The 26,311-nt window shown below is 35.6% G+C and overlaps 2 protein-coding genes across 3 annotated transcripts in view; one reads left to right on the top strand and one right to left on the bottom strand.

Moving 5' to 3' along the window:
* Positions 1–327: 327 nt before the first annotated feature.
* LOC138314412 (uncharacterized) lies at positions 328–7,598 on the top strand. 2 transcript variants are annotated; one of them, XM_069254728.1, is made up of 3 exons: positions 328–428; positions 5,373–5,450; positions 5,967–7,597. In XM_069254728.1, the coding sequence occupies exons 1-3, from the start codon at positions 378–380 to the stop codon at positions 7,482–7,484; spliced, it is 1,647 nt and encodes a 548-aa protein (XP_069110829.1). In that variant the 5' UTR covers positions 328–377; the 3' UTR covers positions 7,485–7,597. The 2 variants fall into 2 exon arrangements, with proteins under 2 accessions (XP_069110829.1, XP_069110830.1); XM_069254729.1 differs by lacking the exon at positions 328–428 and adding an exon at positions 531–588 and having other exon boundaries at positions 5,967–7,598.
* Positions 7,599–12,521: 4,923 nt separating this feature from the next.
* LOC138316430 (uncharacterized) overlaps positions 12,522–26,311 on the bottom strand; it is a 37,935-nt gene continuing 24,145 nt past the window's right edge. The window contains exons 5-8 of the mRNA XM_069258124.1: positions 21,334–21,401; positions 16,565–16,661; positions 13,887–14,051; positions 12,522–12,943 (exon numbers count right to left, since the gene is read on the bottom strand). Coding sequence (XP_069114225.1) covers positions 12,687–12,943; positions 13,887–14,051; positions 16,565–16,661; positions 21,334–21,401 — 587 coding nt within the window. The 3' untranslated portion in view covers positions 12,522–12,686. The remainder of the gene's footprint in view (positions 12,944–13,886; positions 14,052–16,564; positions 16,662–21,333; positions 21,402–26,311) is intronic.

Here is a 26,311-nt window from a genome sequence, read left to right as displayed (position 1 = left end):
ACCAGCGGTCAATACCTGGCAACTACCACATATCGGATTCGAAATCGCAACCCAGAAGTGGAGAGGATATGTTAATATGCTACAGGTTGTCGTGCGCGATTTGTATTATTTCAAACATGCATCAGTTGAAGTCACCTCAAAGTGTCATATATTTAGACTTTGTGGCATTAGAAAACCGAGAACAGAATTGTGTTGTTTAAATAATACTGAAATTTAAAAACAATGCTTATTCTGTTACTGAAAGTCACACAAAGTTCGGTTACCCGAACGAAATGGTCCGAAGAAGGGAGATAATTTTTGATTATGACGTCATAAACGGTACTGACGCGAACCGACATCACGTGGTTTGGATTTGTATCCATGCAGATTGCACCAAGATGCCGTCCCCAAATATTGTTATCACCGACGTTGTCCTGGAATCACCATCGGTAGGTAAAATAATTCTGTTGGGAGAATTATAAAATGCGGCAAGACTTTATGTATGAGTAGTATTCCTGATTGCAGGAGAAGCAAGATTTTTGGAAGGCACTTACAATCCCCCAACAAGAAGAGAATTATTGTTATGACTCTCCGGGGTCAAAGTGATAAGTACATATGTGCACGAAACTCTTAACACTCTAGATACATTTAAAGAGTATAAAAAGTAATAAGACAGGACAATACACAGGTTCTCCATCTTTGACTGGATTCCAAGAGCGTTGTCTCTTAAAAATTGATGGCTGTTTAGGTGGTCAAATGACAAACTTACCGGCGAGGTGGAGCAAAATGACTGTCATTTATAGGTATATCGTATGCTACATCTGCGAGACGCGACTGATTGCTTCCCTGTTCAGGCCCATTCCTGACGTTAGGAGGATCCCAACGTTATATTGCCGTTGTCGCCTATTTTTAGCACAGGGATCTGAGAATTAGTTACAGATTATATAATTATGGACCATTTTTAGACCATTTTAAGACCATTTTTAGACGTTTAAGAGGTATAGATTAAAAAACGATAAAAATCATACTCTACATGGTACTTTATATATACCTCTTAAACGTCTAAAAATGGTCTTGAGGCACGCATGGTAGGTCCATGATTACATAATCTGTAACTAATTCTCAGATCCCTGAGAATTTTAGCCATGGCTATAAATTCTCAAAGTATATCTATTTTTTATTTGTATATGCGCTGTACTATGTATCATTTCTCTTATTAGTTTTAAGCGTTTTAGAGTGAATAACACGAGCGTACAATCGATAACGATAAATGATCCGTTACACCCGAAAAGATCCGCTACTGCCGAAAAATATTGTATTTTTCATAACGGAATTTATATTTACTGAAGCCATGATGAACCCTTTTGTGAGTATTAACTTAAAAGGTACCATCTAATTTTCCAAAAAGAAAACATAACTTTGGAGAGATTTTTTCGTATTTGTTTATATGACACGAACTTTTCTTCAAAGTGATCCCTACTACCAGAACAACGTTAACTGTATCACAACCGAAATGAAACCGAACGTTAATGGAATCCCTAAAATGCATTGCACGTGCATTACAACAGTTAAAGATTCTGTTTCGATCACCAGCTTATAATCAAAAATACTTGTCTGTCCCAATCGCCTTTAGTGAATACGTATGGACTAGGGCCTATAGTTGTCATGCGTCTTTGATCGTAGTTAAGGCCTAAAACTTAACCTACATAAGTGTAACCCGGTAACTCTGACTTTTTCCTATGTACATACCTACATTCATAACAGACGAGTACATGTATGTACAACGTACCATGTATATCATATGAACAAGTTACAGTTATCTTCCTAACAGTGATAACTATTTCAACCCATCTAATTATCGATCGCTACCGATCGATATTTGCAGTGGTTCATGAAAGATAATTTGACTTATACACAAAATATCTCGCAAAGAAAAGATACTGTATCAAAAGATATCGATAAAATGCATATATACAAATCACTATAGACATTAAAATAGATTATACAATGTATCTACATAATTATACACATTGTAAAATCACGCATATTTTTAGAAAATAATTGTATTTATTCAAGTATAGGGGAAAAAAATAATTAAGGCCCACTCCCTTTCCGAAGCGGTTTTTATTTTTTCAAAGTGGAATGTAAAATGAGATTGATAATTGTGTTAGAGTCGCAAAAATTATAAAATTATCGTTAATACTACACTCATCATAATCTTCTGTTTTATAAAATTGACTAAAATAAGTAAAATGCTAATTTTCATAACGCGGGTCGTCATATGTTTCCCGCCATCGTCCTAAATATCGCGCGGTATCTATGATATAGTTGATTATCACTGCACAAGATTGTAAAACATCGAAATGAATCCACACAGTTATCATATATTACGCAGGAATAATACACAGAAGACACTAAAATCCACAGAACATTAAACAGGGATGACGAATGTTTTTAGTAATGTCGATTAGAAAAACACATAAGTTTGATTATTATAACTTTGGTATATGTTTTCATTTTCGTACCATTGTGTGAAGAGTCTTTATTCCTGAAAGCTGTGTACCATTGGTACAGGGTCGGTATCATCTGTAAACACTCATAATCATACGGTGTTTAGTTGATAATATTGGCGCAATAATGTTATTTATATACAAACCATTGAGTGTACAGTCGGTATCATTAGGTGTACAGTCGGTATCACTGCGTGTACAGTCGGTATCATTGGGTGTACAGTCGGTACCATTGCGTGTACAGTCGGTATCATTGGGTGTACAGTCGGTATCATTGGGTATACAGTCGGTATCATTGGGTGTACAGTCGGTACCATTGGGTGTACAGTCGGTATCATTGGGTGTACAGTCGGTATCATTGGGTATACAGTCGGTATCATTGGGTATACAGTCGGTATCATTGGTCGTACATTCGGTACCATTGGGCATACAGTCGGTACCATTGGTCGTACAGTCGGTACCATTAGGTATACAGTCGGTATCATTGGGTGTACAGTCGGTATCATTGGGTGTACAGTCGGTACCATTGCGTGTACAGTCGGTATCATTGGGTGTACAGTCGGTATCATTGGTATACAGTCGGTATCATTGGGTATACAGTCGGTATCATTGGTCGTACATTCGGTACCATTGGGTATACAGTCGGTACCATTGGTCGTACAGTCGGTACCATTGGTATACAGTCGGTATCATTGGTGTACAGTCGGTATCATTGGGTGTACAGTCGGTAACATTGGGTGTACAGTCGGTAACATTGGGTGTACAGTCGGTAACATTGTGTGTACAGTCGGTAACATTGGGTGTACAGTCGGTATCATTTGGTGTACAGTCGGTATCATTGGGTGTACAGTCGGTATACATTGAGAGTACAGTCGGTACCATTGGGTATTCAGTCGTACCATTGGGTGTATAGTCGGTACCATTGGGTGTACAGTCGGTACCATTGGGTGTACAGTCGGTTACCATTGGGTGTACAGTCGGTACCATTGAGTATTCAGTCAGTACTTGTGTACAGTCGGTACCATTGGGTACAGTCGGTACCATTGGTGTACAGTCGGTACCATTGGTGTACAGTCGGTACCATTGAGTATACAGTCGGTACCATTGGGTGTACAGTCGGTACATTGGTTACAGTCGGTACATTGGTATACAGTCGGTACCATTGAGTTCAGTCGGTACCATTGGGTGACAGTCGTACATTGGTACAGTCGGTACCATTGGGTACAGTCGGTACATTGGTGTATAGTCAGTCGGTACCATTGGTGTACAGTCGGTACCATACCATTGTGTTACAGTCGGTACCATTGGGTGTATACCATTGTCAGTCGGTACCATTGAGTGTACAGTCGGTACCATTGAGTATTCAGTCAGTACCTTTGGCTGCACAGTCGGTACCATTGGGTATACAGTCGGTACCATTGAGTGTACAGTCGGTACCATTGAGTATTCAGTCAGTACCTTTGGCTGCACAGTCGGTACCATTGGGTATACAGTCGGTACATTGGTTTACAGTCGGTATGAGTGTACAGTCGGTACCATTGGTATTACAGTCGGTACTATTGATGTACAGTCGGTAACCATTGGGTATTCAGTACCATTGGTGTACATGTACAGTCAGGTACCATTGAGTGTACAGTCGGTACCATTGAGTTACTCCATTGGTGTACAGTCGGTACCATTGGGTATACAGTCGGTACTATTGAGTGTACAGTCGTACTATTGAGTATACAGTAGTCGTATTGGTGTACAGTCGGTACATGGTATACAGTCGGTACTATTGAGTGTACAGTCGGTACATTATAAAATTCACTGGTTTACTTTGATATATTTACAGTTTGCACTGACATGGACTCAATAACCATGCTTTCTAGTATTATCATTATCAGTGTATAATGTCACCACAACACGCGCGGCGATTCTTATTGTTACGTGGATAGTCGATGGCGTAGCAACGTGGGGTCATGACCCTACTTTTGGCGGGAACATATGAATGACTCGATTCCAATCAGCTGTTCAATCGAATTCGTTGACGATGACGGGAGAGAAAAAATATGGGTATTTTAATAAAAAAAACATATGCAACTGCTGCGGAAATAAATAATATTCATTTACTTGAAAAACTGTATATATAAGGAAACATTCGCCGGGGTTACATAATTTACACGTGCTCCATTATCATTATACTCTCATAACCTCAACAAAATAAACATCTATTCCTTAAAGTAACATATAGTATGCGTGTAGAAAGAACTAAATTGGTATTACTATTTAGTATTCCTAGTATAATATGTGCTTTCTAATCTGACGATAAAACATTGGGATTGTATAATTATATGCTGCCCCCACTGCATGATTGTAAAAGGCGACTAAATTAGAGATTTTTTTCTTCTTTCAAACGTTTCCATTGACAAACGCCTCATTTTGGTAATTAGCCAACAGTTCGCCCGTATGAGGAAGGTTCTATATGGCCTCTGGTCGAAACACATCATAATCTATAAAATTGTTTCCGGTAGTTCCAGCTAAGTGTTGGCAGTATAATGTGACCGGATGGGATGTGATTATTTAGTGTCTTCGGTGATATACTTCAGTATGAAAAAATGATGAAAAGGGCAAAAGTACTGAAGTGGTTTCCTAGTGAAAAAATGTCCACATTCTCAGATTTGATCACATCCATAGAGAGGTCAATTCCGTGTCTTAACTATTATGTTGAATACATTCTATAACCTGTTTAGACTAAAAGAGGTTTTTGAAATGTTTCTGTGTTAATTCAACAAAAAATATTCTGGGAATCTGCACTCCGCAAGATCAAAATCCAACACATAAAATCGAGGAAAAGAGGACGCAGATAGGAAGCAATGTAATGTATTTATGATTTTTTTTCAGCCTCAGAAGTTCAGAACCGAGTCGCCAAGCAAACGATCAAGATGGTTGAAAAAGGATAAAGAGCGAGAGAAAAAACCGGTCAGTGAAATTAGATATTAATGACATTTTATACCTTAAGACACACGGCATATAAATTGCAATATCATGCTCATCGAAAAACAGATTAAATGTTCAGTTATACCGTAGCGCAAAATAAAACCCGGATGTTTAGCTTGATATGATTTACTAGCAATATATGATAAAATATTTAAGGCTGTTTTAAAAAGCCATCGAATTTACTATGAACCATCGGAACACCAAATCGGCCCTCGGCATTAATTAAATGACAATGTTTATGAATGGGATAACATATCACTCTAAATAGAGCGTCACCTGAAGGATCAGTTTGGATTGTTGTAGCAATTGTTTGAAGACTCCTCCAAAACGAATGATTTATCAAAAATACATTCAAGCTTGAAGTGAATTACATGTAATTGACATCATATTTCATTTCTCTCCAAACGATTGAGAGATGAGAAAGCAATGGTCGCATTTCTCACATACGAGTTGGTTTTTATTCAAAATATACACGGTCGCACATATCTTCCGTTGTAGATATCCTATCGTATACAGAAAGTCTTCAATATCCTGGAGAGACAGGGCCTGGCCATGCCTGTGGACGTCCGATGCCAGAATGATGTGAATTATCTTATCTACAGAACATTGTCCAGTCTTGGTATAGAGGAGGTGTCATACCCTCTCCCTAAGGACGGTTCTTTAAACGAACTAAGGACCATCCCTCTTCATCACTTCTGGAGCGAGGACAACGCGTATGACCTATATAGAGAAAACACCACTTTCGATGAAAGAGCTGCACCGAAGTCAGTTGATCGGCAGCCTCCAGTAACAAAACAGAGAGGTCAAACGCGCGTTGAATCTGTTGATGTCGGATGCAGACAACACAAAAAAGATGTTGGAGCCGGAAAGCGTTCAGCTCCAAGACGGAAACATGGCGTCACCCTCCAAAAGGATAAAGAATGTGTGACGGTGGCAAAGGAATGGAATGACCTCTGTGTTCTTCCGGGAAACTCCCTGCGCCCTAACCCGAAGCTAGAGCTACAGGAATATTGCAAGGAGCCTGAAGATCCCAATGGGGGGATTCTAAAAACAGTTTCAATAGCAGACAATTATAGTGCGGCAGAAATTTCTAGTTTGGATTCGTGCTTAGCACCGCCATCCGAGGTCGACCGAAAAGTAGAAGCTTTTCTTAGCAAACAAGAGTTGTGTTTGCCAATCCTAATTCTGCCAGAGGCATCCCGATCTAATATGCCAACGTCTAATCCTAAATACACACGGCACGATAGGGAATCGTACTATGTTGTCGGAACTAAAGAGCCGGTAACTCCACAGGATATGAAATCTAATACCGAAAAACGTCAAGATCAGAGTCGAATAGAGTCAGATGAAAACAAACCACTTAGAACACGAAAGGTTTCCCGTGGTAAGGCAGACAATGAATTTTATAATAATTTTATTTCTAAACTTAAAGCAGAAGAAGCCAAACTGCGACCAGCACAAACGGATCCAAGGAAAGGTCAAAGTGCTGATCAAACTGATGACGAGCGCGTGGCGAGAAAAGCACGACTTAGTGAAAAGGTTTTAGACATCGGTCACTTGCAAGACGGCCTCTCTGATGATGACAACAAAATAAAACCGGAAAAAGCTTCCACTGAAGTCGATGAGAACTTATCTAAACAGCAGAAGATGCACGAGGGAACATCTGATAATCACCATAATGAAATTACAGATCGGCGTGAACCAGATGTAGTAGCTTCTCCGGCAACTGAGAATTTACAAGATGCAAGTTATCATGACCATGACATCCTCTTGGAAGATCGTTACTCAGCTTGTAGCAGTAGGTCTGCCGAGGATTTCTGTGAAGCTTCATCCGGAAGGAGGGTGTCCTGGGCATCTGACATGGAAAGAGACATGCGTAGTTCACACTCGCGTAATTCTTGTTCGAGGTCCTCCCGCGACAAATCAAAAGTTAAACGTAGTCACAGAAGACAAACGCCGGTGATAATGTACTCGGAATCGGAGTGTTCATTGCTCTGTCAGAAATACAACAATTAAATACCTAGTATAGTTAATATTGGAGAGATTATTTTTTGGTGTCTGTGTTAAACTTTTTAAATATTATACTGAGTAATTTACTCCTATGATTGTTTCAATTTGTATAGTGTACATAAAACGCATCCAGCTGTAACGGGTTATACACATTACTGTCTCTGTTGAGCGAATTTGTGTTTGGATATTGTTATTTTCCAAACCGTGGAAAAAATCGCACTTTGGGGGGGGGATATAACAGTTATCTGCCCTTACGGTAGGTATTGATTGTGACGTCATGTGTTTGCGAGCATAACGTCATAACTTTCAGAGAAAACGACGTGAATTTCGCTCACGAAATAATGACGCCACAATGGATACCTTCCTGCAAGGGAGATAACTCCATTATATATGGAAATACGGGATTCGGTGCATTTCTACTTACTATAGGTAGTCCAGCAACAAACTACTCGTTGTCGAACTACATATGGGTATTTTTACGGCAGATATGGGTATTTTTACGGCAGAGTAACACCTACTAGCGCCAAATAATCATCAAACCATTGCAATCAATTTAAGGCGCCAAGCCTAAATGCGTTAATTCTACTGAAATCACCACCAGTGCCCTCGTACGGCATAACACTGACCAAAATACAATTACGAGTGTGGAGTTTATGCTACATACAGTCATAAGCGGTTTGTGCGAGTATAACCACAGGCATTTGGCTCTATAGGCATTTTTCTCTCCATATATATGTAATACTATGACACAGTATTACATATATATATATATAAAGAAAAAAATGTCTAGAGCCAAACGCCTGTGGTATAACAGTATCTATGCATCTTCAACACATATTTGTTCAAGAAGTAAAAAAACCAAAAAACCAATGTGGGGTTTATAAAGTAAAACCCTTTTTCGAGTATTTATTAAATCAACAACAAATGATATTCCAATATGATACATGACAAAAATTATGTGAAATACATATAAAACTTATTTGTAGCAATAAACCAAAAAGCCAATGTGGGGTTTAAAAAATAAAAACCGCCAAAAAAACTTTGAAAATGTCACATAAGCATCCCCTTCTTATCACATAAGCAACGAAAAAATATGTTGCTGTGAAATGGTCCCTTATGGTGACATTTCAAGATGCTCCACCGCTGAAAAACAGTATTTCATCTTTATCAAAAACAGGAACAGATGAATTAGAATTTTTCTTCAGTTACAAAAGTTACCACTTACAACATTAACACATTAAAAAGTTGAGTTAACACACTAAGATAAAATTAACAGTCCCTTCTGTGACGTCATACGTTTGTTACGTCGCTATCCGAATCCCGGCAAACGTATTATATTTCTCCGTACCCATTTATTACAACTCGCTTCTGAAATCGGCATTCGAGCAAGTATTTCGTCTAGAACCTTTTCGAGTGTTTACTTGAAGTGTATCAATAAAAAGGTGTGCCAATCTGTAAAAACTAACAAGGGTAGATGAATAACATAAAACGTTGAAAAGTGCTACAGATTCGCCTATTTTTTAACATTTTCAGACCAAAATTTAAGGGGTTGTAGGAAGCAAATCGGTCATAATTTGAAAAATAATGCGAGTATACTTTTTATTGGCTTTTCGTATTGCAAATAAGCCAGTCTTCATGGAAATTCTAAAAAAAATCGATTTTTCTTGAGATCATTTTTTTTCAGAAAAAAAAGAAAACATTAATATTTTTATGCAATTTTTCACTAAAATTGGGTCCGGACTTAATTTTAAAATAAAGATATTTCGTTTTATTGTGGAAAAACCCAGCTTATTGGATACAGTAATGAATTCTATATCACCTACTGAAGGTATGAACATGTTTACAGGTATATTATTTATATGTTAAGGGATGCAACAGGGAGGAAATAGTATTTATTTAAAAATCCTTAAAATCCGGATTATTAAGTCATTTGTACATATATTTAAGCAACCCTGGAAGAAAAATTAACCCGGTGACATATGATTTTTTATGCGGTTTTTGTGATCAGGGTATACGTAAAATCAAAATATCAAAAAATGAACGAAATCCATGAGAGGAAACCAGAAGGGACGGTCTACCTTAAAATAATTAATTGCATCATGAAAAAAAACCCATGGCACTATGTCCTAAATGGAATGAAGTATTAATTGCGCATGCACCGAAAGCAAAATGAATTATTTTATGTTATTCTTTTGAGTTAATTTGACATATATCAACACGATTAAACACATTTTTTTCAAATGATGAGGTTTGTTTTTGGTCTGTCGGTGTTGGAGCATCTTTAATATATACATATATAACATATCACAGACAAACAAATAAAATGTCAAACTGACTAAAGCATAGCATTATACATATCAACAAAATAATCAACAATCAATAAAATACAGAAAAATATTAGTAAGACTCACATATCAAATCTCTTCCACTAAATACAATGTAAACGTATGATTTGACAAAGAAATAAAAATCAGAACAAATATTGGATGATAAAAGTTGATTAAAAAGCACGAGTGGACTTAGAAAACAGAACAGACTTTATCTATATTTATTTAGTGAATCCTGTAACAATACATCATGGTCCTAAAAATAATCATATTTATTACTTCTACTGTGTTACCATTGTTTAATGATAAATATACATAAATATAATGTAAAGGCACGATACATGCATTATATAGTTATATCAATATTACAATTTGACACTATTAGAGTTGCACATGTAGACTAAAATATCTACACAAGATTATTTAAAACTAGCTATATGGACATTGATTAAAACAATGAAAAGCGGAGGCATCCAAAACTTGTTTGAAAGGTATGTACTATTATCTGTTGAAATACTGAACATGTACACTTACACTTAAAAGTTACCTGTCTAAGCAACTTAGAACATTGTAACAATACGCCCATCTTGATTAATATCTATTTCACATTTGCAGAAACCAGCTTTTACAGGTAGATATCTATGCCATGAAAGTCCCAATATGCATATCTTTTATGTTTTTTTTTCGTGATTTAGAAAATTTGTTGTAAATCATGCAGAGACGGGACTAAATCGAAATCAAGATGAGTGATAATGATTCGAAACTTTTCAATTTGGTAAAAAAAATCAAATAAATATTGAACCTTGCTACGTGGGTCCCATTTTTCAAACAAGCCGATCGCGAAGTTATAGCCAACATTGTAACGTCGTTGCCGAGAACGTCATGTGACTACCGTAGCTACGTAAGGTTATTCCGAATTCTTCCGAGAACGGGTCATGAACTTTAAATTTCCGACTTCCGTTCAACAACAATCGTAACTTCTAATATGGCGACCAGTTTAAAATGAAGGCATATATACAAGTATTAACTTTCAACAACTGCCAAAGTTATTAAGAAATCATTATCAATATTCTTATATATAACTTACTTTCAACTACATTTACTAATGCTAACAATATCGGGGTCGAATCTAACTTGACTTTGCGCTGCTGGTTACGTATAGTATGACTTTTACAATTATACAAAAATGAACATTCATAACATTTCCTAATTATATAGGATAGTTAATTCATTAATTCTATGATTTTTTTATCACTTTTAAACAATTGCCATTGAGGCTGTGAACCTTTAAACATCTCTCAAGCATCAACCGATAATTAGAATATAAATATCCAGATGTCGTATTACATATATTTTATGTTTAAATCTTTTTTATTTTTATTTTTTCTTGCATTAAGCCTTAATGGGGTGAAAAATCAAGTTCATGCTTCGACCTGGAATAGTATCAATGTCATCGTATATACTTTCTATGAAATTAAGTATTGATAATGAATATGGTCTGCTAAAATGTACACTAGAAAAATAGATAAAGTTTTCCGTAGATATTCCACTTACGAGTGAAAAAAAAAACTTGTGAGGACACATACATTGCTGTAAGGATAGACATTTGATTGTGTAGTTCGGAATGATATTGTAGCAGAGACACAATGAACTCTCTATTATAGACAAAAACTGTTTTATCAAAAATGTCAGTGGTTGTAAACTGGTTTTTTATCATTTACATTTTATTCAGTTTTTTTTCCATCAATACATGTAATGTACACAAGATAGCTGTGATCAATGATCATCATACATACTTCATATATATTTACTCTTTCTCACATGTGTAATCATACATACCCTTACAATCATAGATAGCAGTTTATCATGCTGTAGATTATCAATATACATACATAAAATACTCTCACGCATAAAAGATTTATAAACAAACAAACTGACACCTTCCCTGTTTGATACGCCTAGTGTTGTAATTACATAACGTGTCGACGTATGTACAAATGTAAATAATTTCTAATCTAAAACTAATTTTAGCTTCAAACCATTTTGATATGCCTTTCAATAGATAAACTAAATAAGCCTTCGGAGATTGCAACGAATTATAGCTACTGACCGAAGAGATCATTCAGACAATACGCATAGCTATTGGCCCTATAGTTTATCTGTATGTTCTATATGTGTTCATTGTTTATGTTTTTCTGAACGTCCGTGACCGTCCTTAATATGAAATTTTATTTGATCTTTTTGTGTCTTGACAAAGGGGCAGATCGCCTCGAAAATTCGACAATATTTTGTCCACACTGTTAGAATTACTTCTTTACCCTATATTTCCTACTTTAAGTAAATTGTATTCTACAGACATATGTCTATAAGGATCCAGTGTTATATGGAAAATAACTGTTGATATTACATCCTTGATCCATATCAATTCATTCTCTCTATACCTTATCGACAATTACCTTTCCGCCGTCTAAGGAAAGACATGTTTATTATGTTAATATATTAAAGCACACTTGGACACTAATCTCAAGCAAGCGAGCATCGAATCAGTAAAAGTTTGACCACTTTGAACTCAAATTATATCCTGTAAGCTTCAATAACGTGATAGGGCGCCGTATCATTGGTTTTACTCCTGCCCGATATTTCAGAAATATATCATTATAAATGCTGGTATCATATACAGCGAGTTCTAGCAGTAGATTGAGGGTTAACGTGGTCTTTCTTGTGTACAAATACTTACTTAGATGAAATGTAAATCTAAGTTACTCTGTATAAAAAAAACTTACCAAAATGTCCAGCATATTTCATAAAATAGGTTATTTTCCCGTAACAAATTTCATGGCACACACAAAACCGAACAAACAGACACAACCAAATAAACAGACTATGGGGCTGAACCAAGCATCATTCTGGACTTTTTCAAGGGTTGAAACGTCCCAGAGAATGCCAACCATAGCAACGCATATTTATTGGAGCGTCCATCGTCGACAACATACCTCCCGTTGATATTGGTTTTGAAGCAATCTCTGAACCAGAATCCTGCGCTGTATTGTTCGGAACATGAAGTGGGGTCGTCGCGCAGATCGTTGTCGTTATCCTTCGTAGAGAATTGCATCCCAGACACCCATGACAGGGAATTTCCTGTATGGATGAATTATGGATATGGTCACTGTAACTTCTGTTTCTATTTCTTTAAACAAAGCAACCACCACAAATAAATCGTTTTCAAAGAATTGGTAGACATTTAAAGATGCTCCACCGCCGAAAGAGCATAAATGATGTTAATCATTTGAACAATAATTGGTGTTTAATCGTGTATATATATGCCTAATTAACACAAAATATAATATAAAATGATATATTTCGCCTTTGGTGCATGCGCAATCAGTACTTCATTCCATATAGGATATAGTGTCACGGAATTTTTTCGGGATGCAATTAATTATTTTTCATATTTTTAACTTGAAGTAAAATTAGAAGCTCAAACTTTTCAATGGTGGTAATGGTGTAAAGTAAGTAACTTTTGTAAATGGAGAAAAATACTAAATCGTCTGCTCCTTTTATTTATAGTGAAAAAATACCATTTGTCAGCGGTGGAGCATCTTTAATATGAGTGTTCCGATCTTTGATAAACAGATGCTTTACTGGTAATTGCATATAAAGTAGTGTCGATAACTAGAGCATGTAAACCTACCTGCAATGATAAACAAGGTATTACAACCCACCCATCTCCTTCCGCGTATGTTTGCTGATTTCGGCCATTTGTATAGCGGGGTCGCCAAAATTAATGCGGCGACACTGCGACATGGGCGAAATTAGCCATCGTACACTGTCCTTGTAGATCTCTATTTACTAGCGGCCCTCTATGTAGGCGATTGTAACATTGTATATTACTTTTTCTTATCGGCGAGCTGTTCTTGTCGACATCTTTTCAAACTAAGATCATTAAAAAAAGACTGCTCTTGTCGAATATATTTTTAGTTAACATTTTTAACATTGCTTGCATGAAACCCATCATCAAATCTACAAGCCCCCATTTTAGACGAATATTCGTTTCGGCATAATTTTTAAACACGTGATCCACCTGCCGTACCGCTGTAACCGGAGACAGTAATGCGATATTTGTCCGCCTCCGACGACACTTTGATGCTGTCATATTGTGCGTATTTCTCTACTCCGTTCCAATCCTCCAAGACAAACATGGCTGATAGATTGCTGGCATGTGTCAGGAGATGCAAAACCTCGTTACCTGGTGCGACATATATTACAATTATATCTAGTTCAGCATGAAGACCGTATATTTTCTTTCCTCTTGTGATGGTATGGTGATAGTAAAAGAATCTACTGAAAACACCCTTTTCCATTGTAAACCAACTTTTATTCGCGTGCTATTTATTTTCGCGATCGACTAAAATTCGTGAATGTTAATTTCCGCGAATTATGATCGATATGACATAGTACATTGTACATGTATGTATAGTATCAAATGGAAGTAGAACTATATTTAGTCTTTTTCGCGAAAATTAATATCCGCGAACTTGTTTTGAAATGGAAATCGCGATATTAAATAGCCGCAAATAAAGGTTGGTTTACAGTACCTATCATATGTTATATTTGTATGATTATTCTCCAACAAATTGTTAGCAATCTTCCAATTATTCTTGTATTTATTGTTTGTAAATGTTTTGAACTCAAATGGAAAGCAAACGAAGGCCCATTATGGCCAAATGAAATTCAACATCTGTCTTAATGTATATGAGTACAGTAGTATATTGCCTAAAATTATCAAAACAAGCAACATAATACAGAAACAATCAGGAGAATACAAGATCTATTTTAGTATAGCATATTCTTTCTTCATGAGAGTTTGATATCAAATATAAGGTTTAAGACACTGTTTAAACTAAAATGGTCAAAAAGGACTCGATGCGTAGGCCTTTGTTTAGTGGAATCCGGTGAAACCAGCGCTCCTACTACGTGGTACGAACACTAATAAACATAATAGCATGGTTATTTGGTGACAGAAGCGTATGGACCCTGTGGACTTGCAAAACTGAAATTTACAAATTTTTGCATATTTTACCAAAATTTACAAACATCACAACAATCTACGAGTCAACAGTAATATCTTAGGTTAGGACGTATACATAGACACTGTGTAATAATGTTCAACTACACCTAAGAGGTGATATACATGTATATAAGCATACAAAAAATACTATATCGTTTAAACAAAGTCCTAAACCTTAAGCAAAATAGGTTTTGTGTTTTAGCTCGTTGACGTAGAAAGTATTGGATTGTTAAGTGTTTTGATACATAGATTATAAGACTCTTTCATACGTAGATAGGTATTTCGTATGTAGATATGAAGGATAGGAATATTCTACCCGATATTCACAAAATGTTATAAAACCCGAGGCTTGCCCGAAAGAGCATTTTCCTTTCCTTTCTCGACGTTTTATTGCAATTTAACTACTAACAGTACCCACTTTTTTGAAATGAATTCGAAAAAAATAGATCAGCTTTTCTGAGGCAAATATTTTGCTCTGTGTGATACTGTATTAACATCGGCTATTTTCCGTAATAGCATTTTTGATAAAAATATTGAAAATATTTTCCAGCAATTTTATTTCCGTATTTTGTTCTTCAGTTTCCGGACGAAAATTACATGTACCGGTATCTTAAGATGAGTGTCTATTGAAGCTCGAAACTCAAATGTTTCCATTCAAATTACCACTAACTTCTTTTGGCATCAATATACTGTGTCAATTTATGTTATATTCTACAGAAAGATAGGCATACAATTATGTATAATGATAGCGGTAATTCAGTTTTTCATTTTGGGTCATCGTAAATCCATGTGTATTCCATCTGACGGTTTAGCGATCGCGACTACTATATGATTATCGGATTTACTTCATGCATGAATCTTCAAAATTATACTACATGTACATTTAGGCCTATAGATTACCTCACCTTCCGATTGATACTATTCAAGTAAACACTCAGAAAGCTTCCAGACGAAATATTTGCTCGAATGATGATGTCAGAAGCGAGTTGTAATAGATGGGTACGGAGGAATAAAATACGTTTGCCGGGATCCGGATAGCGACGTTACAAACGTATGACGTCACAGAAGGGACGGTTTACGTTAGTGGAGTGATACTTATTTTTGGCAGAAGTATAATTATCAAAAACATACATGAATAGATATATACCATACCAAGGTGGCTGGTTGTGGCAAAATCGCACTTTCATATTGGCGACATAGCCATGCAAAAAGCGACTATACACCATGTGAAGAGCGACAATGTGCCATGTGGCAAACACCATTGCCCTTTCCATGGTGCAGTGTCGCTCTTCGCATTGCACCGAGTCGCTCCTGCAGGGCGTATTGTCGCTCTTTGCATGATGCACTGTTACTCTTCGCATGGCGCATTGTCGCACTGTAGCTACATTGCCGAAATTAGCTACTAGATATGCAACAATATTGTTAAACACAAATTAATTTGAACACACGAACACTTACTCATTGCATGAGATGTTGTTATACACAACAAATCTAAATCAACCAAATGCTGATTAATTTTATCATATACAAATATCCGACAAGGTCAATATTGAAAAAAAAACGATAAACCAAGATTGCATTAGGTGGAAATTTACCTAATACATGTATAATAATATTATAGTTGTTTTTCCCAACTTATATCAAATATCATAATGAAATGTCACCGGGTCACATAGATAATTCAAACCTACCAAGCCAGTACTCTCCATCTAGGTCACCAAATCCTGCTTTATACTCGTCCCAGGTTTTGTCAAACTTTAGACTCCCATCATACCTCCTTTGGACAATCTGAAGCAAGGAAACAGCGATGGTATATACATTTAATGTTTTTATACTTCCCTTGTTTTTTTTACTTTAAAAATAAAGAAACGTTTTATTCAGTATACTTCCCTTTTTATTGTCACTGTAATTTCATCGAGGTATGAAATAAATTCTGTTTGCAAACATTTATAAGAATCCTTTACTCGGATTCACACATTTTCTTTCATGCATATTCAAAGAGCTATCTGGATAAATTTTGGATATCTTCCCCGACACTCAGAGAGAGAAATGAGAGATCATAGTATGGTATTGTATCGATTTATTATGGTGGCTGATTACGGCCATCTCGTGTTGTTGTGTTGTCGCCTTGTCGTGTTGTCGCCTTGTCGAGTTGTCGCGGTCTCAAACTGCGACAACCCGAGATTTAACAGTTAAAATGTCGACTAGTCGCGTTTTCGAACCGCGACAATTCGACAACACGACAAGACGACAAGTCGACAACACGACAAGTCGACATTTCAAACACGCTAATTAGCGCGTACAGAATCTCGTGTTGTCGCGGTAAAATGTCGACTTGTCGTGTTGTCGAGTTGTCGACTTGTCGTTTGTCGACTTGTCGTGTTGTCGAGTTGTCGACTTGTCGCCTTCCTGTTACACATGCGCAAACAATGAATAACACTCGCCATATTGGATTGCTAATGAAAATAATTGTGTGCATGTGTTTGTACCTAGATGAAGAAATTTGATAGCAATTTCTTTACCGAGAGTTGTCAAAGTATTTTTCTCTGAACTATGAATTTCAATAATTTGTTTATTATATGATAATCGTGTAATAATGGTCTGGTCACGCCGTCTGATTAGTACGCAGTAATCGTCATCTATTAATTTTAAGGTCACTTGAACCGCTAAGGCCTAATAGTTCGAAGGCCCGTTAATCCGAAAATTAGAAAATATTGCAGTTTTATGGTGGCATATTTCTGCCATCGATTTGCCGACTTACGACTTAATAATGTCGACATCGTTAAGGCATTAAGTCGACATCATATCGGAATATGTAGACATAAACAGAAGAATATGTCGACTTACCACATGTACATGCCCACATAATGAATCCAAGATATTTATGTAGACAGTCGGTAACTCGGCGATTAATGTGTTTATGCTCGGGTGTGACACCGACTTGTCAGTTAGTGATGTCGACATCTAAACTAAAAGATGTCGACATCTGGTCTTGAAAGTGGAAATCAAAGGCCACCCTTTCATAGAGCACTGTGTATATGCAGCAAAAGCCATACGCAAAAGCCAACAGCAGAGATCGACGTTGATTTTGTTAATTCAAGTTTTTATTCATTTGATAAAAAAAAATGTGATCCTGCACATCCCGGCCATGAAACTGTAGCCTGCGTGTACGTAGCTGTTAGCCAGAGCTAAGGAAGTGTACAACGAATTATTAATATTTATAACCGTGGGTAGAAAATTCGTTTCAAAGCTGTGTGTGTGTTTTGTTGATTGGCATTCGTACCAAGTCCATGTAGTACATATCGTACTATACTATATTAAAAGAATGAATGAAAATAAAAATAAAAAAATAAAATAAAATAAAAAGATTTTTTTATGTTGTATTTTCTTGTGAATCCCGAAAAAAACCAGTTACGTAATTTAAAAGCCATAAAGGTCACAGTACAGGTACACAATACACGTTGGGAAACCAGCTTTACTTGTTAGCTTGGCCTACATAAATATTTACATCCCTCGATCAGAGATTTAAATGTTATTTAAATCTCTGCCTCGATACACTTATATAAAGGCACAACGAATTTTTGTTACGGTCTTAATGGTCAGATTCAAACTTTGGGCTAAAAATCCTCCAGGGACGCGGTTTTAAACTCCCAACTCGCGATACATCTGCATCTATTTTTCGTAGTAAAAACATGCGTTCTTTGTAGTCAAACGTAGTAAAAAAAAGTCACGTGCTTATACCTCATTCATGCCATTGGCCGGAATATACAATTGTATTATGGGTAACTAGTGATCACGTGATTTTGTGTTTACTTCCAAATATGGTGATAGTTTGCTTGCCATTTCTTCGGAGAAATTGATTTATTTGAAAATATTTAGACTCCAAAATATTATTAATATTGCATGCTTATCATTTGACTTGCACATATGCACTGTTTTACTATAAATAATGAACTGAAATGAGTTGTAAAACTGCTATTTTCACGTTTTGGAAATAAATGATATAATACGAATTGACCAAATCAATAGGTCTAACCGTCTAATCTAAAATCAGCGAAGATCGGCTACTCCCGGCTAAATTCGTGGAATTCTAAATTTATATTTATATATATTATTACCTGCTTTAGGGCTCAGAACATACACATATAACACAGAGAAAATAAGGCCAAAGTATGTATAAATACCAGGTCAGAGAAATCACTCTATTTGGAAGTAAACACACACTCATGTGATCACTAGTTACCCACTAAACAATTCCATATTTATTTCGGCCAATGGCATGAATGAGGTATAATCACGTGACTTGTTTTACTACGTTTTACTACAAAGAACGCGTGTTTTGTACTATTATGGGGAAAATCCTCCGCGGATCGTGGTTTCATTTCCACCATTTGAAATTGTTAGCAATACTATCATATCATAGTTTATTTTCCATATTATTTTCAAACAAATAGTTATAAGCTTCCGCATAGCCCACTTAACTTTTTGGGAATCTAATACGTATGTTCACATATACTAAGAAACACGGGCTTATGTGCTTACATGGCAGGTCTCAAGGCCCTCTACCAATATTGTGAATTTCATGGCCCTGGGGTCTCGGAATTTTCCCCAGGGGATAGGGTCTTTACCATAGTTTATATAGGAGACATATTTATTTGTTTGTTTAAAAGCAAAACATTATTCATAACTGTGCATATCGGAATTCAGGTGACTGTTAGACATTCTCAACTCTCATCCATTTGTAAGAAATTCAAATTTTAACAAACTTCTTCTCCACAACACGGTTTTTCTCATTTTACAGCAAGTACAAAAACAACAACAATCAAATTACAATTATGAATATTTTGTATTGATATTATTATTTTTTTTTGTAAATTTTCAGCAAAACAAACATGTTTCAAATTAATTAATACACATATTTGATTAATATATTTGATCTGCATTCATTATTGAATTTAAAAAAAAAATGAAAAAAAACTTTATAACATAGCAAAGGTACATGGTTTGTCATTTTAATCAAGGGAGATAAATCCGATTTGAAGGATTTTCCACAAAGTGGAAAAGTTAAAGCCGCACAATCCGTATCTTTCAGGGTCCGTAAATCAACAAAAGAAAATTAGGGTACATATATTATAAAAAGTTATCAACTTTCCCCTAATTACACACCCAAAAAGTCCCGAGTTCAAAAGAAATTAATGATTAAAAATTCGATATCCAGAGTGTTTGAATAATTCACTTTCCATGCATTATTCAACCAAAATTTAGACTGGTATATTTCCTGGTCAACATCAATTATAATTTCAACACAAATTTATTAGATGATGTTTCAAGTAATTGTCGAGAATATATACATGAACTTTGACATCTGCCATGGCACAACATGTAATCTTCAATTTATCAATGTTTCACAATCAAAGTCTACTCTAAGCCTTCTGTTTCAAATGGTGGAAATGAAACCACGATCCGCGGGGATTTTCCCAATAATGGCACAAAACACGCGTTCTTTGTAGTCAAACGTAGTAAAACAAGTCACGTGATTATACCTCATTCATGCCATTGGCCGAAATAAATATGGAATTGTATTAGTGGGTAACTAGTGATCACATGAGTGTGTGTTTACTTCCAAATAGAGTGATTTCTCTGACCTGGTATTTATACATAATTAGGCCTTTTGATGAAGATCTTATTTTCTCTGTGTTATATGTACATGTATATATATGTTCTGAAACCTAAAGCAGGTAATAATATATATAAATATAAATTTAGAATTCTACGAATTTAGCCGGGAGTAGCCGATCTTCGCTGATCCTAGATTAGACGGTTAGACCTATTGAATTGGTCAATTCGCATTATATCATTTATTTACAAAACGTGGAAATGACAGTTTTATAACTCATTTCAGATCATTATTTATAGTAAAATAATACATATGTGCAAGTCAAAATGATATGCATGCAATATTAATAACATTTTGGAGTCTAAATATTTTCAAATAAATCAATTTCTCCGAAGAAATGGCAAGCAAACTATTACCATATTTGGAAGTAAACACACAATCACGTGATCACTAGTTACCCATAATACAATTGTATATTCCGGCCAATGGCATGAATGAGGTATAAGCACGTGACTTTTTTTTACTACGTTTTTACTACAAAAAATAGATGCAGATATATCTCGAGTTTGGAGCTAAAACCGCGTCCCGCGGGAGGATTTTTAGCCCAAAGGTTGAATCTGGCCATTAAGACCGTAACAAAAATTCGTTGTGCCTTGATATAAGTGTATCGAGGGATGTAAATATTTATGTATATATATGGACAGGGCAAGCTAACAAGTAAAGCTGGTTTCCAAATGGGTATTGCGTATCTGTACTGTGACCTTTTTGGCTTTTAAATTACGTAACTGGTATTTTTCGGTAACTCCATACGGTTGAAACTATTGCATTACATAATATACATACCGTCCAACTTTTTGATTTGTAGATATCACATTTCGCCACTTTTCCATATACATTAATAGGAGAGCATTCTGAAAAATAAACATACTCATTTCAACAAGGGTCGTTTATACTGTAGTAGTCATTAATGTAGCGGAGGCCGCTTCATCTTACGGAATGTTTGAGTCTATTTCCATGGTTAGTTTTATACCCCGCCATGAATGACGGATCATAATTTATCATAGTTCTAGTGTTATCACTGTCCGCCACAACCCGTTCTGTCCCTACCACCTAGCTATACGGAGGCCACATACACAATGTAATTTTATTGACAATATAACACTACATATATAAAAGCAAATGCTTGGAAATTAATCTTAACCTCACCAGTTTTAAAAAAAAAACATATCAAATTTGAGTTAAAGGCACTTCAAAGTCTTATTTCGACCATTGACTACAGATATGAATTTCAGATAACTACTCGAATAAACGAATGGTTACAGTTATGAAAAATATAAATTAAAATCAAACGTTTGTTTTTCGTATAGTTAACTGACATTACTGGCCAACATTGTCTCTTGTTACTTATGTCCTAATTGTTTTGTTGTGTGTGTGTGTGTGTGTGTGTGTGGGTGTGTGTGTGTGTGTGTGTGTGTGTGTGTGTGTTATTGTTATTTTTATCTATCTATTTATATATGTTTTTTGTTATTTTGTTCTCCCGTGTATGTATGTTTGTTATAGGGATTGGATTGCGCTTTTATGTTAACCATGCTTGTATGGAGCAATTCCTCTAAGAATATATTCTATGGGGCGCGTTAATATAAGAAAATCATCATCTTCAAAATTCAGGCCTAAACATTTTGAGACATTTTGTAATTTCGATGGCACGTCAAGTTGTCGTTATGGAGCAATGATCTTCTTAAATACAAGTTATTTTTTAAGAAGTTATATATATATAAAATATCTCATATATCATATGAGATAAAAAATGATACGTTATAAAATTTGACTTAGGGTAAGCTATGGCCATTGAATATAATCATGCATAATTTCATGATATGCCTTCAAGCATCTATTTCGGTAACATTTTCAAACTTTGTCAATATATGTAACATAATTATATGCTACAAATATGCCATTTTGTTTAATATTGGTCTTACTTAAAACATGGCACGTAATTTTGTTACTATGTTCTCAAATGATGAATAGCGTGGTATTAGTCAACCATTGGCTTACAGTTATAGTTTCTTCTTACATTTATAGAAATATCTTTCATTAATATATGTTTGTGGCTACAGATAAAATATAATTAAAACGTGAAAAGGCACAACACACCTATGTGTCAGTATTGTACTTAAAGTTGTAGGGTCTGTGACTATTTTTGGCATAGAAAAGATATTTAAAGTGTTCTACATATTTTTCCCTGCCTCTCTAAGTTTTAAACTTTCCATATTTACCGAGATTTGTGAAATTCGTATTAGCGAAATTATTAAACAATCAAGTTTAAATACTGATTTTTAACGTGTACACGTTTAAAATAGCTCGGAAGTCTCCGAACTGTTCCGATCTGTACGAGTATTGCCGATGTTGGCCACGTGATACAAAATTGTACGACTCTGGGGGGTTACTATCGCTGCGGGTATCGCCGATGTCGGTCACGTGATTGCAACTCGGTTTTCCGATATTACCCGAAAGTTTGAAACATGGCGTAGACTGTGAAGGTTCTTTCAAAACGTGTGATATTTCATGCGACATTTACCACTACATCAATAGTATATTGGTGCTTTTATGGATCTGAACTATCATATATAAGCATCCATATTCACACATTGTTTGTTTTATGACAGTTTGCGATGATGAAAATTACATGAATTACAACTTTAAAAGACTGGCATTCTTGATTCTCAAAATGTGAAGTACATGTTATTAGTTTATTACTAATTATTAGATCAGTATAGCTTGTGTTTCCATTAAATATTCATAATAACTACTTCGGGTCAATTTGTAGCATGAACCACAAAAGAAATATAAATGAAATACAATTTATCCGCATTGTCATCACACTGATCTTTCACAAAACCAAACCATACTTCATGAGAGACATTCACGGTAGAACGTTCGACGCATGAGAAAGATTATCGATGTCACTCATTAATAATTTTAATGATATAACTGTTTCGTAATTTAAGCATGACGGCACTACCGTCAAACTTGCGTATCAAATTATTTATGGTACGATTTTGTCTTGCAATCAATAGATATTGTACACTTAATTGAGTAACTTAGGCTTCACTTAGAAAATATTGCAATAGAAAATGATTATTTTTGGATAAGTAAACGCTAATAGCCGGTATGTAACCAAAACCAAAATCAGGTTGTGATTAGATTCATCAAACATTACTTTTAGCATAGATTTGAATAGGACCATTCAACGTTGGTCAATCATATCAATTTTGAGCTATTTTGTATCATCATAACCATTTATTTAATTCTTGCGCAGGCATTTTAAGAAACTAAAAAGCAGATAGATTCAAACTGCTGATGTAATTTTGTACATGTTGAAAATATCTATATTTGTTAAAGTAAGTTTTAAAATAATTCATAATGTACTGATAAATACTGAACTCTATAAAGGGCACTAGTGTGTTTATCTCTTATCATGCTGAACTCTACAAACGACAAAGATATGTTTATCTGTCACCATGCTAAACTCTACAAACGTCACAGATGTGTTTATCTGTCACCATGCTAAACTCTACAAACGTCACTGATGTGTTTATCTGTCACCATGCTAAACTCTACAAACGTCACTGATGTGTTTATCTGTCACCATGCTAAACTCTACAAACGTCACTGATGTGTTTATCTGTCACCATGCTAAACTCTACAAACGTCACTGATGTGTTTATCTGTCACCATGCTAAACTCTACAAACGTCACTGATGTGTTTATCTGTCACCATGCTAAACTCTACAAACGTCACTGATGTGTTTATCTGTCACCATGATAAACTCTACAAACGTCACTGATGTGTTTATCTGTCACTATGATAAACTCTACAAACGTCACTGATGTGTTTATCTGTCACCATGCTAAACTCTACAAACGTCACTGATGTGTTTATCTGTCACCATGCGTAGCACTACAAACGTCACGATGTGTTTATCTGTCACCATGTAAACTCTACAAACGTCACAGATATGTTTATCTGTCACCATGCTAAACTCTACAAACGTCACAGATATGTTTATCTGTCACCATAGTAAACTCTACAAACGTCACTGATGTGTTTATTTGTCACTATGATAAACTCTACAAACGTCACAGATGTATTTATCTGTCACAATGGTAAACTCTTCAAACGCCACAGATGTGTTTATCTGTCACCATGCTAAACTCTACAAACGCCACTGATGTGTTTATCTATCCCAAGTTAAACTCTACAAACGTCACTGATGTGTTTATCTGTCACCATGCTAAACTCTACAAACGCCACTGATGTGTTTATCTATCGCCATGTTAAACTCTACAAACGTCACTGATGTGTTTATCTGTCACCATGGTAAAACTCTACAAACGTCACTGATGTGTTTATCTGTCACCATGCTAAACTCTACAAACGTCACTGATGTGTTTATCTATCGCCATGTTAAACTCTACAAACGTCACAGATGTTTTATCTGTCACCATGGTAAACTCTTCAAACGCCACAGATGTTTTATCTGTCACCATGCTAAACTCTACAAACGCCACTGATGTGTTTATCTGTCACCATGCTAAACTCTACAAACGTCACTGATGTGTTTATCTATCGCCATGTTAAACTCTACAAACGCCACTGATGTTTTTCTCTGTCACCATGCTAAACTCTACAAACGCCACTGATGTGTTTATCTGTCACCATGTTAAACTCTACAAACGACACTGATGTGTTTATCTGTCACCATGCTAAACTCTACAAACGACACAGATGTGAATATCTATCGCCATGTTAAACTCTACACACGTCACTGATGTGTTTATCTGTCACCATGGTAAACTCTACACATGTCATCGATGTGTTTATCTGTCACCATGGTAAACTCTACAAACGTCACTGATGTGCTTATCTCTCACCATGTTAAACTCTACAAACGGCACTGATGTGTTTATCTGTCACCATGCTAAACTCTACAAACGACACAGATGTGAATATCTATCGCCATGTTAAACTCTACACACGTCACTGATGTGTTTATCTGTCACCATGGTAAAACTCTACACATGTCATCGATGTGTTTATCTGTCACCATGCTAAACTCTACAAACGTCACAGATGTGTTTATCTGTCACTATGATAAACTCTACAAACGTCACTGATGTGTGTATCTGTCACTATGATAAACTCTACAAACGTCACTGATGTGTTTATCTGTCACCATGCTAAACTCTACAAACGTCACTGATGTGTTGTATCTGTCACTATGATAAACTCTACAAACGTCACTGGTGTGTTTATCTCTCACCATGGTAAACCCTACAAACGTCACTGATGTGTGTATCTGTCACTATGATAAACTCTACAAACGTCACTGGTGTGTTTATCTGTCACTATGATAAACTCTACAAACGTCACTGGTGTGTTTATCTGTCACTATGATAAACTCTACAAACGTCACTGATGTGTGTATCTGTCACTATGATAAACTCTACAAACGTCACTGGTGTGTTTATCTGTCACCATTTTCATTTTTTCCAAAACTACTAATGATTTCAATTAAAAACATTATAACAATTTCAAAAAATCAATTGTTAAAAGATATATTTAAACATTATCTTAAATACATGTATAACAAAATTATTACATTAATAACTGTTAATTTTATTATTCAATATAATTTATATCTAAAGTTTCTAGGCGTTGCTATTGTTAAGCCTGTCTATTTTTAGTTTAAAAATCTGAAAATAAGATGGAAGAATCTGTAAAGAATAATTTTAACCCACGGAGAGATAATTGTAGCAG

Source organism: Argopecten irradians, chromosome 2 (genome assembly GCF_041381155.1).
Source record: "Argopecten irradians isolate NY chromosome 2, Ai_NY, whole genome shotgun sequence".
NCBI lineage: Eukaryota > Metazoa > Mollusca > Bivalvia > Pectinida > Pectinidae > Argopecten > Argopecten irradians.
The sequence above is the reverse complement of the archived record's forward strand: the minus strand, read 5'-3'. Positions and strand labels throughout refer to the sequence as shown.